At 39.3% G+C, this 12,574-nt stretch overlaps 1 protein-coding gene across 1 annotated transcript in view; it reads left to right on the top strand.

The window, feature by feature from the left end:
- HEATR1 (HEAT repeat containing 1) overlaps window positions 1-12,574 on the top strand; it is a 36,092-nt gene that overhangs the window by 18,400 nt on the left and 5,118 nt on the right. The window contains exons 23-36 of the mRNA XM_042025295.1: window positions 7-249; window positions 968-1,099; window positions 1,517-1,623; window positions 2,683-2,826; window positions 3,563-3,681; window positions 3,931-4,052; window positions 5,557-5,685; window positions 6,941-7,171; window positions 8,323-8,449; window positions 8,747-8,913; window positions 9,571-9,617; window positions 10,308-10,431; window positions 11,240-11,380; window positions 11,595-11,884. Of these exons, the coding sequence (XP_041881229.1) occupies window positions 7-249; window positions 968-1,099; window positions 1,517-1,623; window positions 2,683-2,826; window positions 3,563-3,681; window positions 3,931-4,052; window positions 5,557-5,685; window positions 6,941-7,171; window positions 8,323-8,449; window positions 8,747-8,913; window positions 9,571-9,617; window positions 10,308-10,431; window positions 11,240-11,380; window positions 11,595-11,884 (2,123 nt within the window). The remainder of the gene's footprint in view (window positions 1-6; window positions 250-967; window positions 1,100-1,516; window positions 1,624-2,682; window positions 2,827-3,562; window positions 3,682-3,930; window positions 4,053-5,556; window positions 5,686-6,940; window positions 7,172-8,322; window positions 8,450-8,746; window positions 8,914-9,570; window positions 9,618-10,307; window positions 10,432-11,239; window positions 11,381-11,594; window positions 11,885-12,574) is intronic.

Here is a 12,574-nt window from a genome sequence, read left to right as displayed (position 1 = left end):
TTGCAGATGGTTCTCTCTCACCTCTTGCCTGCACTAGACCGTTTGCTAGAGAAGGTCTTTAACAAACCCGAAGCAATGTTGAAAGATGAAGTTATTCTCCTGCATCTAATCCTTGGAAAGTTTAATGAATATTCAGCAACGCTCCTGTGCAAGAATCAGCAGAGTCTGGATTTGTTTATCAAAAGTCTGCATGCTGCCAAGCAAATATATGAAGAAATTCCACCATTTCAGATCACAGCACTTGGGCAGGTATGGCTTTATGAAAGACTTTTCATTTATTTTTATCCTTAAAGCAGCTAGCAGTGTTTAGGATTGGATTTACGAGGGCTCTTTCTATGTGAAGGAGTCCATAGCTTTCAACCTTTCTTTTAGTACAAGTTTTCAGTGTCTCCATAGTGTCTTTGAAACATCTAAACAGCCTGCAAAACTTGAACTCTTAAAGCTATCATGAGGAGGAATTGCTGCTTGCTCTAATTTTTGCATTTTGACAAGCACAGAATAGAAATACTGTATTTACACACAGATGAATTCCTGTATCATTACAGATACTACTGTTATACAGGTTTTAGGTTTTTGTCAGTCAGGCAAGAGCTTTACCTAATGTTTTTCTTCTGAGGAAAAATTGTCAACAAAATACAGTAGGTGAGAAATAGTTTCGTTTGAAGGAGGCTACAAATTCAGGCCTGTATTAGCCAGATGTGGCATATATTTCCCAAAGGCTGGCAGCAGCAAGTCTGTTCCACACACCAGTCGTGTGAAAAATTTCAGGAATCAGTTTGTCTGTTGGATGTTTCACATGTATGTGATTTACATCTCTTAAGATTCCTGGATATATACAAATACATAGTTGATGTGCAAATTGATGGGGTGTGCCATACAGAATCCAGTGTGTATTAATTCCACACTTTGTGATTTTGTTACCTTCTTAAAGTAAACCTCTCTGCATCCTTTTTTTCCCCTTTTGTAGATTACTAAGCCATTCTTTGCAGCTGTGTCGGATGGGATGGTGCAACAGAAGCTGCTAAATGTATTGTTTGACTTACTCTTAGACTGTAAGAACCCGCTTTGTGCCCAGACAATCAGCAGTGTGTTCAAAGGGGTAAGTGGCAACCTCCAGAGCACAGAAATATGTTCAAACCTACTGCAGTGTGATTTTGTGTCACCTACATTCAGTAATACTCATTGTTTGTATCATTTATAGCAGGAAAGGAATGGGAAGCTTTTTGTCAAATAATAGAATAGCATTAATGGCACGAAAAGTTTGTTAAATGACTGCTTTTAGAAGGTGTTTTTTTAAAAGCCACCTATCTGTCATTTACAACACTAAGTGAATGAATTCACCAGAAGTCACTTCTTTCTGCTGCACTGATATTCATTTTCTGGGATATGAAAGGACTATGTGGATTATATACCCATATGTGCAGGAAAGGGACGTGTTTTTAAAAAAAGGCAGGGCACAGGTGTATGATGTGACAAATTGTTCACTGGTGCTTGCATTGTTACTATTCTGTTTCAGATTACAGTGTGTGCTGAGCAGATTGTCAGAGAACTGGAACTTCCTGAGAAAACCAAAAGTCTGGCCACTGTTCAACAAACTAGAAGGCAGAAAATGCAGCAACAGAGGTAAAATAACTAGAAACCCACAAGTATTATCCGTGCAGTTTGAAAACACCACTTGTCTTAAAACATCGCATCGTTTGTATTGAAAGCACAAGCAACTGTTTCTTCTTTTCCTCTGCACAGTAAAGATAACTGCAAGTTACTTCTAGCATGAGAAAACCAACTCATGTTGCTATTTGAGAACCAATGGAAGTACAGTCAGAATTTAAAAAAAAAAAATCTAGCATTTTTAATGGTGACATTTGATTTTGTAGAATCTGGCTTGATGCAGTTGTCCTAGATCCATTTTTGTTAATAATAAGTTAGTTTTAAGTATAGATGTATGGACAAATTACATAAACTTGGCTGAAACCTACAGAGGTACATCAAAATATTTCTGTTAGTTGACTGAAAGACAGTATTTTGTTTCCATCAAGATGGTAATATAACCACTAATTTTTAGATCTTTGTCCTGTTTCTTCTCTCCATTCTCATAAGGAACTGTTTTGTTCACTGTATTTACTCTCTTTAAACATTCTTTCAGCCATATTGAAACAGGATATTGAGTTAATTTTCCTGGTTTGACCTAGAATAGCTTTTCTAGTTTTCCTTCACTTGACCGTTTTGAATAATCATCACCTATTAGATTGATCCATCTGTAAACTGTACCTGTCACAGTTTACAAACACACAGGCTCACACACACCCCCATTGCCTGCATAGTCAGTGTGTTAACCACTAGTAGTTCCAGAGAAGCAAGTTTCCTGGATGGCAAGCAGATCATCATGTGGACAGTTACCTGGTAACAGATTTTTTTTTCCCCACTTCCAGAAGTGTTTCCAAGAAACACTTGTTTTTTCAAGTTTGGTCTGATTTTTTTGTTGTTGTTGTTGTTTGTTTAAAATGTGTTGCTGCTTCAGTCAAAAGCCCACACATTGCCACCTCTCCAGGGAGCAGCAGTAAAGGACATACATTACTATGTGAAAGAAAAACGGTCTTTTTTCACTTGAGGGGGTGTGTGTGTTTCCTGAAGCACTGTAGCATTTCCTCTGCAAATCCCTGATTGTTTGTCTTGTCTTTTTAGAAAGCCTCAAGATGCAGAATTGGCACCAGAAACAAGCCACTTCAGCTGGCAGAGGGTGATGCTTATTCTGGAGTTACTGCAGCATAAGAAGAAGCTTCGGCGCCCACAGGCGTTGGTACCTGCACTTTTCAACCTTCTGAGCAGGTAACTGCACCCACAGCAGAGCCCTGGAGCCTTCTCTTCTGCAGCCAGCACCCTGAAGCGTGGACATATGGGCTACTGTGTCTCTGCTTTGTTGCCATGTCTTGTAGCTTAGCTTGCCTCTTTCGACTGAACTTCTTTTAGGCAAATCAGAGGGGAGGAATAGGAAGTTATTATGATTCTTTTCCCTTTGAAACAAAAAGGTTTTTACCTAATGCATAGCTTCTCTTGTGTGAAAACTTTATCGGGCAGAGGGCTTGGGATTGCCAACAAGGACAACAGCTGTCCTCAAACTAGAATAATTGGCAGGACTCGTGTCTTCAGCAGAGCTATTATAATTCTCTAAGCTTTGAAATTCCTCCCAACACATTATGGAACAGTCTTAGTCCAGTGCAACCTAAGGAAACAATTGTTTTTCCTGCCAGCCCTATCTCCAAGCATTTAAGAAAGTTTACATGTAGATTGGGTGTTTGTCTTCCTTTCCATATGACTTGCTTGTATGTAGACTGACAAATACAGTTCAGGTTAGACTTATGTTTTTGACAGTGCTTTGATAAATGCCTTTTATTAGACCAGTTGATGCATTTGAAAACACAAAGAGACACTTTTTTGGCAAAGACTTTTTGGAAGCTTCAATTTAGAATGTATGTGGAATTAAAATCACAGTTTCTTATTTGTATCTTAATATGCAGTTTGGTCACTTATTTTTCCATCTCTGTTTTTTTTCCTGAATGTATAGATGTCTGGAACCCATGGCATCAGAAGAAGAAAATATGGAATATACAAAGCAGCTGATCCTCAGCTGCCTGCTGAACATTTGTCAGAAATTGTCATCAGATGGTAGCAAGGTCCCAGCAGGTAAAAATCACCAGACTCATTTCTTGGTAATTCTCTCACCAGGACAGCACAAAAACAATTGTATCTATCTTTTTTCTTCCTCAATCTACACTGTATTGTTGAGGAGAGAGAGATTCCTCTATAAGGGTGTACAGGTTTGCCTTCCTAATAATTTTTTGTAGATCCATTAGGTATGCTTTGCAAATTGAAACCTGTTTGAGTGTACTGTTTATTCCTACAGTGTTAATCAGTGAATATTTTTACCTGCAGATATCCTGGACAAAGAAAAATTCAACGTGGAACTGATAGTTCAGTGCATCAGGATTTCTAAAATGCCCCAGACACACCACCATGCTCTGCTGCTCCTTGGTGCTGTTGCTGGAATGTTTCCTGTAAGTAACACCTGGAATTTATGCTTCGGCTCTTCTCTTTGGTTTCCAAATATTGGGTAGGGTGAAGAACATACAGATCTGTTCTGTGAGGAAAAACTTCCTGAAAGGAGCAGAGGCAAAATGGGCAGGTTCCCTGCTCCTTTAGGGCTTTCTATTCCATTTTAGTTGAAAACAAACCTCTGTCTTGATGCTTTGGTCACCAGCCATTTATGGCTTGCAGTGGAGCGCAGTAGAAATGGAAGCAGCTTTCTGACACCAGCCCTGCCTCACCCTCCCACTGCTCTCATGCTTGTCACAGCTCTCATGCCTTGTTTCTTCTTTCTCCTGCTTTTTTATATAAAGAGGGAAAGCACCTAGCCTGGTAGCACATGCATTCTTACACCTTTCTATCTTGTACAACACTGAAAAATGTGGTTGTAGTTGATGATAAAACTGGGTTGTTCTGATTTTAATTGGCCAAGAAACAGGCCTTTTCTTGTATGCATTGAAATTTGACTGTACACTAAGTAAGGTTCTTTTGCTTTGAAACTCTAAGCCAGCAAAATGTATCCAGGTGTATCAAACTCAGTTTGCATCTTTATATTCGCCTCAATATTTTCTCCACACATTTGGAAAGGTAGCATTCTTTCCAAAAGATAAAATGGTAATGTTTTTGGTAAATTTTTGGAGGATTTTGTGGTTAAATTGTATGGGGTTTTTTGCCTCTTATTTTACTGCCGTCACCTGCTATAGAACTAGGTGTTTATTTTACATTAATATTGGCTCTTACAAGATTTTCGAGGTCAGAATACAAGGAAACATTTTGTATCCATCTCATCTCATCTCATCTCATCTCATCTCATCTCATCTCATCTCATTTTTAATATCTAATACTTCTTCCAGTCACTAAACTAAGTGAAAAATGTGCCCATAATTTATTGCTCTAAGTTCTGGCAAAATCTAGGAAATAAGCTTTTGAGCTAGGTGACACCTCTAATTCAGCCTTCTTAGAATTGGTTACTGTGATTACAGTCTAGGCCACCAAAAAGCCAAAAATTAAATTAAGCATGGTTGGTTTACACTGTATGATTGTGGATATTGCAGATGTTTTACAGATACAAAAAGGGTGGGTGGGAAAATCACTGGAATCCGTGGCACAATCACATTTGTGCTTCAGCAAGTCTCCTCATAGCTGGTTTTACTCGTTGTATTCACATGGCACTGAGTGGAAGGATACAAGGTGTCTCATCACACTAAACTCTCGATTTCCACTCTTCAATTACTTGCTTAGGTGTGTGTCTTGGTTTCTAAGTCATATTTAGAACTCTACCAATCACACAGTGAGTAACATTAAGGGACAACATACATTCAAAATTCATTTAGGGAGATTTTGAAAGATACTCAAGATTATCTTTCGGTTCTTTGGGCTTTTTAATAGGAATCTAGTGTCATTTGTGGGAATGAGAAATGCCTTAAGGTATAGTAGGCGCAGCAGCATGAACTAATTGGATCTGTTCTTTTCCAGGATAAAGTTCTTCACAACATTATGCCCATTTTTACATTCATGGGAGCAAATGTCTTGCGTCTGGATGATACCTACACTTTCCAAGTAATTAACAAGACAGTGCAGATGGTTATTCCTGCTCTTATACAGGTAAATTTGTCTTCTTAATGAAAGATTATTAATTAAGTAAATTATTTAGAATATTGGTGGTAGAATAAGTTGTCACCTACTCTAGGATTATTTTTGGATAGACATTAAATTATGTGTAGCACAGTGTAATTCAGATGCCTCTGTCTCTGACCGACTGAGTTCATCAGGCTGCTGCTTCTTTGCAGTCTTTTGGGTTCCTGCACTTTATAAATGGTTTAGCCAAAATTATCACAACTATACATTGAGAGGACCTGAAACATACTTCAAGTTCAAGTTTTTGTCATAAAAAAACCAGACAAGTTCAGTAGAGGAACCGTGGGAAGTGACCAGGTGGTTATTAGTCCTATCATATGTCATGGTCATAGGCATAATAGACATGGTCTGAAGGAAGTGGAAAGGTATAATATTTGACAGATGCTTTTATTCTTCCAGCTGGTGTTTGTGGGGCTTTTCTTGGTTTTGCCTGGACCTTTTAGATAAATGGCTATAAACCAAAACAAAAATAGATGCTTGTTTTTTAAAGCAACATTTTCTTCATTCAGATTTCACTTGCGCCTAAGAAATCTTAATTCTTGATCATTACTAGATTTAAACATGAAAAATGTTGTATAAGTGTCATGTAAATATGAATTGGGGAAAAAAAGTTGTCTTCAATAATGGGCTGAGGATTCCCTGGACTGTTTTTAATTATACGTGTACACATTTTTCATCCTCTTGCAGTTCTCTGTTATATAAAAAGAGAGACAACTTGATTTCTTAAGTTTTTTTATGGAAAGCCTTTCATAGCAGCCCACACGAGTTTCTGTGACAAATTATTTGTGGCACACGATTATTATGTGGGAAGAGCCTACTGTTATTTACTTGACACCATGTAGCCCATGTTTATTATTTTTCCTGAGCCCTTGAATCCAAGTCCCTAACTCAGGCAAAGTTTTCTGAAGGATGTGGCTTTGCTTTCTCTTGAAAATGTCCTCTTTGTTTCAGCTGATGCCAAGTAGCAGTTTGTCTCCTTTTTCTTTTTTTTTTTTCTTTCTTTTTCTTTTTTTTTCTTTTATTTTAAACATCTTCCTTTAAAACTGACAAGGAGCTGTATGATTGAAAACTTCAGAACACTTGCATTACCCTTGAGGTTATACATTTGGCAATGCCGTTATCTGGCACGTAGTCCTTTCTCCTGTTTTCTGAGATTGCCAGAAAGACCTTGTACCCATCTGCAGTAACCTGTCTGAACTGCTGTACCCGTGTTTGTGCACAGGCTGAAGACAGTGACTTGTCAGAGTCCTCGGGAAGTGTGGAAGAGGTGGTGATCAAGATCATCCGTGTGTTTGTTGATGCCCTGCCCCACGTGCCCGAGCACCGGCGCCTGCCCATCCTGTCCCAGCTGATCACCACGGTGGGAGGAGACAAATTCCTCTGGGTTCTCCTGGTGCTGCTCTTTGAGCAGTATGTGACCAAAACTGTGACAGCAACATCAAGCACAGACAAGGTTAGCAGGCTGAGGGGGTCAGCTTTTTCCTTGACAGCCTGATCTCTCTCTTCTGTTCATGGTCTTGCCTTTAAAAAGGTTCTCAGTAAGCCCCAGATGATGCTGGAAAAGGTAGTGAGCTCTGGGTTTGTGCTACAGCAGAACCTGATGGTGATGTTGGCTATGACTTGTATTGCACATTCAATAGTGTTAGGTCCTGGAGCCTGAACAATAAATCAGATCATATTGTACAGCAATCCGTGATCTGAAGAGCTGATAATCTAATTAGGTAGTGCTTCAGTATTAATGAAGTTGGAGTTTTTTCTTCAATTGTGTTTGTGAAACATGATACTGGTCTTTCCCTACAGACTAAGATGAAAAGCCTGTTATGTTTTTGTGTAGTCAGGCCCTGAGATCAGGTGAAAGCGTAATTTATGGGGAAAACTGAAAGAATTGTTAAAGGAACATTGGTGAGAAGAAAGTCTTTGCTGCAGTAGTTTAAGCTCTCTCTACACCCTCTGGAGCTATGTTCTCTCCAAGAGCTTGCTGCTTTTACCACTAGTGTTAATCCTGGCAGTGTCCAGCTCAATATGGCATTTTCACAAGCTCACTGAGGAGTTTTTGAGTATTTTTATTATTATGATGATGCCATGATGATTTTTGCCTTTTTTTTTATACCCCTTTTATATACCTTTTTATAGCTTTTTGTATTAGTGTTTTTTAGCTCACATTCTTAGACTTATTTTGTTAAGCTAGGAGACTAAACATCTTAGAAGCCTCTTAGTTAGGGGTTAGTGTGCCCCAGACTCCAAAGTCCTCTCCAGAACACATTCTGTAAACTAAGATAGAACCATCCAGGGGAAGGCTCCTTGGGGAGGGAGGGCTCACTCAAGCCTCTCATTGGGGAATCTTTGATAGATATGGTAATTAGTAAGACCTATACAGTTATACCCCGTTGATTGTGTGTGGGCATTGCAGTGGGCATTTCGGCCCATTCCACCTGGACGTGGTGCACCTAAGGATCCTTGAAACAAATGCTGAGGTAAAACCCCTTCTTCCCTTCTAATTGTGTTTGATTCTTGATTTTAAGACCAGGAAAAGGCATCAATTATTAGAAATACTCTTTCTTAATCCTTGAAATATTTCTTTTTTTTTTTCTGAACTGTTAACAGGATGCTGTTCTGGAAGCAGACACTGAATTTTGGATTTCCATCTGCTGCGAATTTAATGTACGTTCACAGTTCCAGAGTGTGATGAAAATAATCCAGTACCTGACAGAGCTGCCAGAGAACAAAGAAGGTAACCACAAAACAGAGCCAGCAAATGCATGTAAACCTTCCTGTTATAAGAGGCAAGGGGTAATGGTTTTAAACTAAAAGAGGGTAGATTCAGACTGGATATAAGGGAGAAACTAAACTGTGGGAGTGGTGAAGCACTGGAACAGGTGTCCCAGAGAGGTGGTGGATGCCCCATCCCTGACAGTGTTCAAGGCCAGGCTGGATGGGGGTTTGAACAACTGTAATTTTGTTTCTGTGATCAGAAGTGAAGTAACATTTTCTCTTGGATGCAAATTTTTCTTGTCAACGTCTTCAACAGATGATCCTGGGACAAAAAAGCCAAGAACGTGTAAGACGAAGCCGAAAAATGAGGATGGGCAGCTCTTTAATGTGGAGTCTCACTCCGACAAACAACTCCGGCACTTCAAATTCTTGTCCGTCTCCTTCATGTCACAACTTCTGTCCTCTCAGAGTTTTGTGAAAAAGGTAATAATGGCAGATTGCTTCTAAACTGGTCACAGTAAGTGACTGTGCCATACAGTAACAGATGAGGTGTAATTTACCTTTTAGTATGACTTCATTTTTCAAAGGGGCGGCACTGTCCGGTGTATCTTGCTGACACCTTGTGGTGGTTTTAGCAGTTTAGAAACGCAGTTTTGTATTGACACAGTTTTGAAACCTCTCAATAATGTTATTTATTTTTTAATAATGCTTTTCCAGACAGACTCCACTTACGTGACTGATGAATAGGTAACCAAGTGAAATTCTGGTCCCAGTGTATTCCCACTGGCTTCATGGAGGCTGGGATTTCACTCACAGCCTGTGTAACTCCAAGTTCAGTGTGGGATTCATGCTGTAAACTGAAAAGACAAAATCTTACAAATTTCAGGATCTGGCTCTAGCTGGTAGTCCCAGTTTTTCAGCTGAATCATCCACCAGCACGAAATGTATTTGCTAATGTGACTGCATTGCCCAGGGTTCCCAGATTTCCTTCTAGAATGATGGCTTAAGTACAAATGTAGGGACTCATAATTACCACGTTAGTGGACGTTTGATTCAAAACAAACAAATTTGTGTATTCTGGCATTTCAGTTTAATGAGGGGAGGTAAGTTTCATATTTTCATTCTTGCTTTTTAAACCAGATAGTTGAATATGAAGAAACAGAAGAGCTGCAGGAGATGGAACAGAGGTATGCTTTAAATCTGCCCTATTCCTATTTTTAGCTTTTACTGCAGCCCAGGAATACCTTTAAGTGTAGTGCCATTAGAATTATCTTTTACACTAATGATACTTTTTTAATGTCCTCTGCAACAAGCAGTATTTATTATGTGCAAGTTACTTGTGTTTGGTTTTGGTTTGGTTTGGTTTTTTCTTTTAATAGAATGTAGAGCTTTTTATTTCTGAAAGATTGCTCTACCTAATATACACTCTTCTTCTGTATTTTTGAAAGAGGTTATTTACGTGCTTGGCCATAACTGTCATGCTATTCATGTCTGAATCACTGAAAGAATTCCACATTTTAGCAAAATATATTGCTTAATTAGTAGGAAAAAAAGAACTAACCATTGTTCACAGGTACCTCTGTATTGGTGTAAGTACCAGTAATCAAAGATAACAGTTGTAGCCATTGCGCTGTAAAAGCCAGTGATACAAAATTGAGGGTTTCTTTTGCAGAGGCCTAACTTGTATGTTTGTTCCAAGAGAAAAAGGGTGTAAGATTTATTTTAAATGCTGTGTTCCACGAATGCTCACTTTAAAATTTTTCTGATTCATTTTCTTGTATTTTTGTTGTCTTGTGAAATTTTATGCTTTCTCGTAATAAAAATGGACTTCTTTAGTCTCCCTGTTGCTTACTAAAAGTTACTTCCTTTTTCCCTAGGCTGTTAGAAGAAGTTCTTCACTATATAAACACTGTGGCATCTTCTGTGGAAGGAAATGTGGACAAGCCAACGGCCAAATTTTGGAGGGTTCTGCTTAGCAAGTGCTATGATATGCTGGATAAAGTATGTCTCACTAGCCCCATGTTAGCACTGAGACATTGCTGCTTTTGCTCGTTAATATGATTATAAACTTCGTAGGATTTCTTGTTGCATTAGTACTGTATTTCATTGGATGGTCTGCCGCCTGGTGCATCAATGTTTAAACTCAGCTAACAGCTACACTAACAGCTAACTACAGCTAACAGCTTCTTAGAACAAGCAGAACAAAAATCACCAATGCTTGTTTCCTTTAGTTTAGTATTCTGCTGGCTGTAAACAGTCATTTCACTATGTCTGGTCGAGAAGAATGGCTCTTGGCAGCATTTTTCACTGTTAACTCATAAAATGACTTAACTAATGCTGTTGCGTATTTCTACATGAAGTTAAATCTTTACACTTTTCACCTCACTATTTTTTCTGATTAGAAGTATATTTGTAGAATTTGAGTGGCTGTCTTTTTGCATAAGTCAGAACATACATCTTTTTACAGCTTGGAATTTGTTTTTTTCACCAGTAAAGCATATTCCAGTTTTCATGATGTACATGCAGAGGGCATTGGCAGAATTATTTTGGGTAAAGAGGGATAGCTCACCAGAGCAGACAAAAGGACTTGCTGAGGAAATGTCGGAGCTAGTGGATAATGGCTGGTTAGCAGCCAGTGAACACAGACTAGCTGGAACCTGTTTTGATTTTTTGCTTGCCTCAGATACAGCATTGCTGGCTTGTCCTCTCTCCTCTGATCCTGAAACCCATAAGGGAAGTTGAAGAGTGTCGTATCAGGAGGCTGCCATGTCACAGTGCATGCAAAAGGATTTATGGTATTGTTTTGTAGGTCAATGCCTTACTACCAACAGAAACCTTCATCCCTGTAATTGGGGGACTGATGATGAATCAGCTGCCATCGGTGAGACGCAAGGCCATGGACCTTCTGAACAACAAGGTGCAACAGCGCACCAAGTGGCAGAAGAGCCAGGTGAGACAAAGGGGTTAAACCCAGTTCCTTTAGCAGAAGTACCCAGAGAGAGACTGATGTGCAAGTGCTTGACCCAGTGTAAGGGTGCCCAGTACCAGTGCCAAGCCTGGCAAGGACTCCTGAGCAGTGACATGTAGGCTACCTGCCCTGAGTTGCCCTTGCAGGCCCTGAGTTTGTAACTACGTCTGATGTGGGTGTTTTCTTGTCCTCTCAGATCCTGCAGCTCTTAGAGCTGGTTCCTGAGCTCATTGCCATTGTCAAGTGTAGAAGAAAGGAGGAAGAGGAGGAGCAAGCCATCAACAGGCAGACTGCTTTGTTCAGCCTCAAGCTGCTCTGCAAAGGTTTTGGCACAGAAAATCCGGCGCCATTTGTGCCTGTTCTGAAAACTGCCATTGATCTCATTTCTTCAGAGAAGGAGGAAAAAAATGTGATGGGAAGTGCTTTGCTCTGTATAGCTGAGGTCACCTGTACCCTGAAAGCCCAAGCCATACCTCAGCTTCCAAGGTACTGTTGGGTTCTTTTAAACAGAACCAACTGCAGCAGGAGTTAGTTATACTAAAATGCATTAGTGAAGGAATGCTGATGAAAGCCAAATGGCAGTCTGCCCCCTCGTGTGTTTTGTGTAGACAAGATTTAAAGTATTTCTAGTGCTTGAAGGTGCTTTGTCATCATAGAACTGAGAAACTAGTGGGGAAAATGGCAAGACTTTTATAATGCACAGTAGAGTTCCTTATGGAATCTGCTGCTGTTGCTAGAGAGGCAACCTTTATGGCTTTAGAAAAATCAGACCATAGTCTGTGTTTTTTCTGTAGAACAGATTGCATTTAAAAACATGAGAACAAGTACATTTGAAAACCCTTCAAGCTGCATTATTTTATTCTCCCTATTCAAGAAGAATCCAAGCATCTAACTTGTTGCTTGTAAGACTATTTTATCTCTTTACAAATATAAGTCTCTTATTGTCGTTAAATCTTTAAACTAAAGACAGGGTTTTGAGTAACCTGATAGAGTGAAAGGTGTTGATCTAGATGATCTTTAAAGATTTCTTCTGACCAAACCATTTTGTGATTCTAAATCTAATATCCTTCATTAGCTCGAAAATACGGCAGTGAGCCCAGAATACTGAGTTGTCTCAAATATGCATGTAAAAACTCATGTGAAAATTGTCCCTGCAGGCTTAACAGATGTATTTAT

Source organism: Corvus kubaryi, unplaced genomic scaffold, assembly GCF_017639235.1.
Source record: "Corvus kubaryi isolate FWS band 111438036 unplaced genomic scaffold, C.kubaryi_AGA036_p1.0 37266, whole genome shotgun sequence".
NCBI lineage: Eukaryota > Metazoa > Chordata > Aves > Passeriformes > Corvidae > Corvus > Corvus kubaryi.
This window is presented reverse-complemented; position numbering and strand designations above follow the sequence as displayed.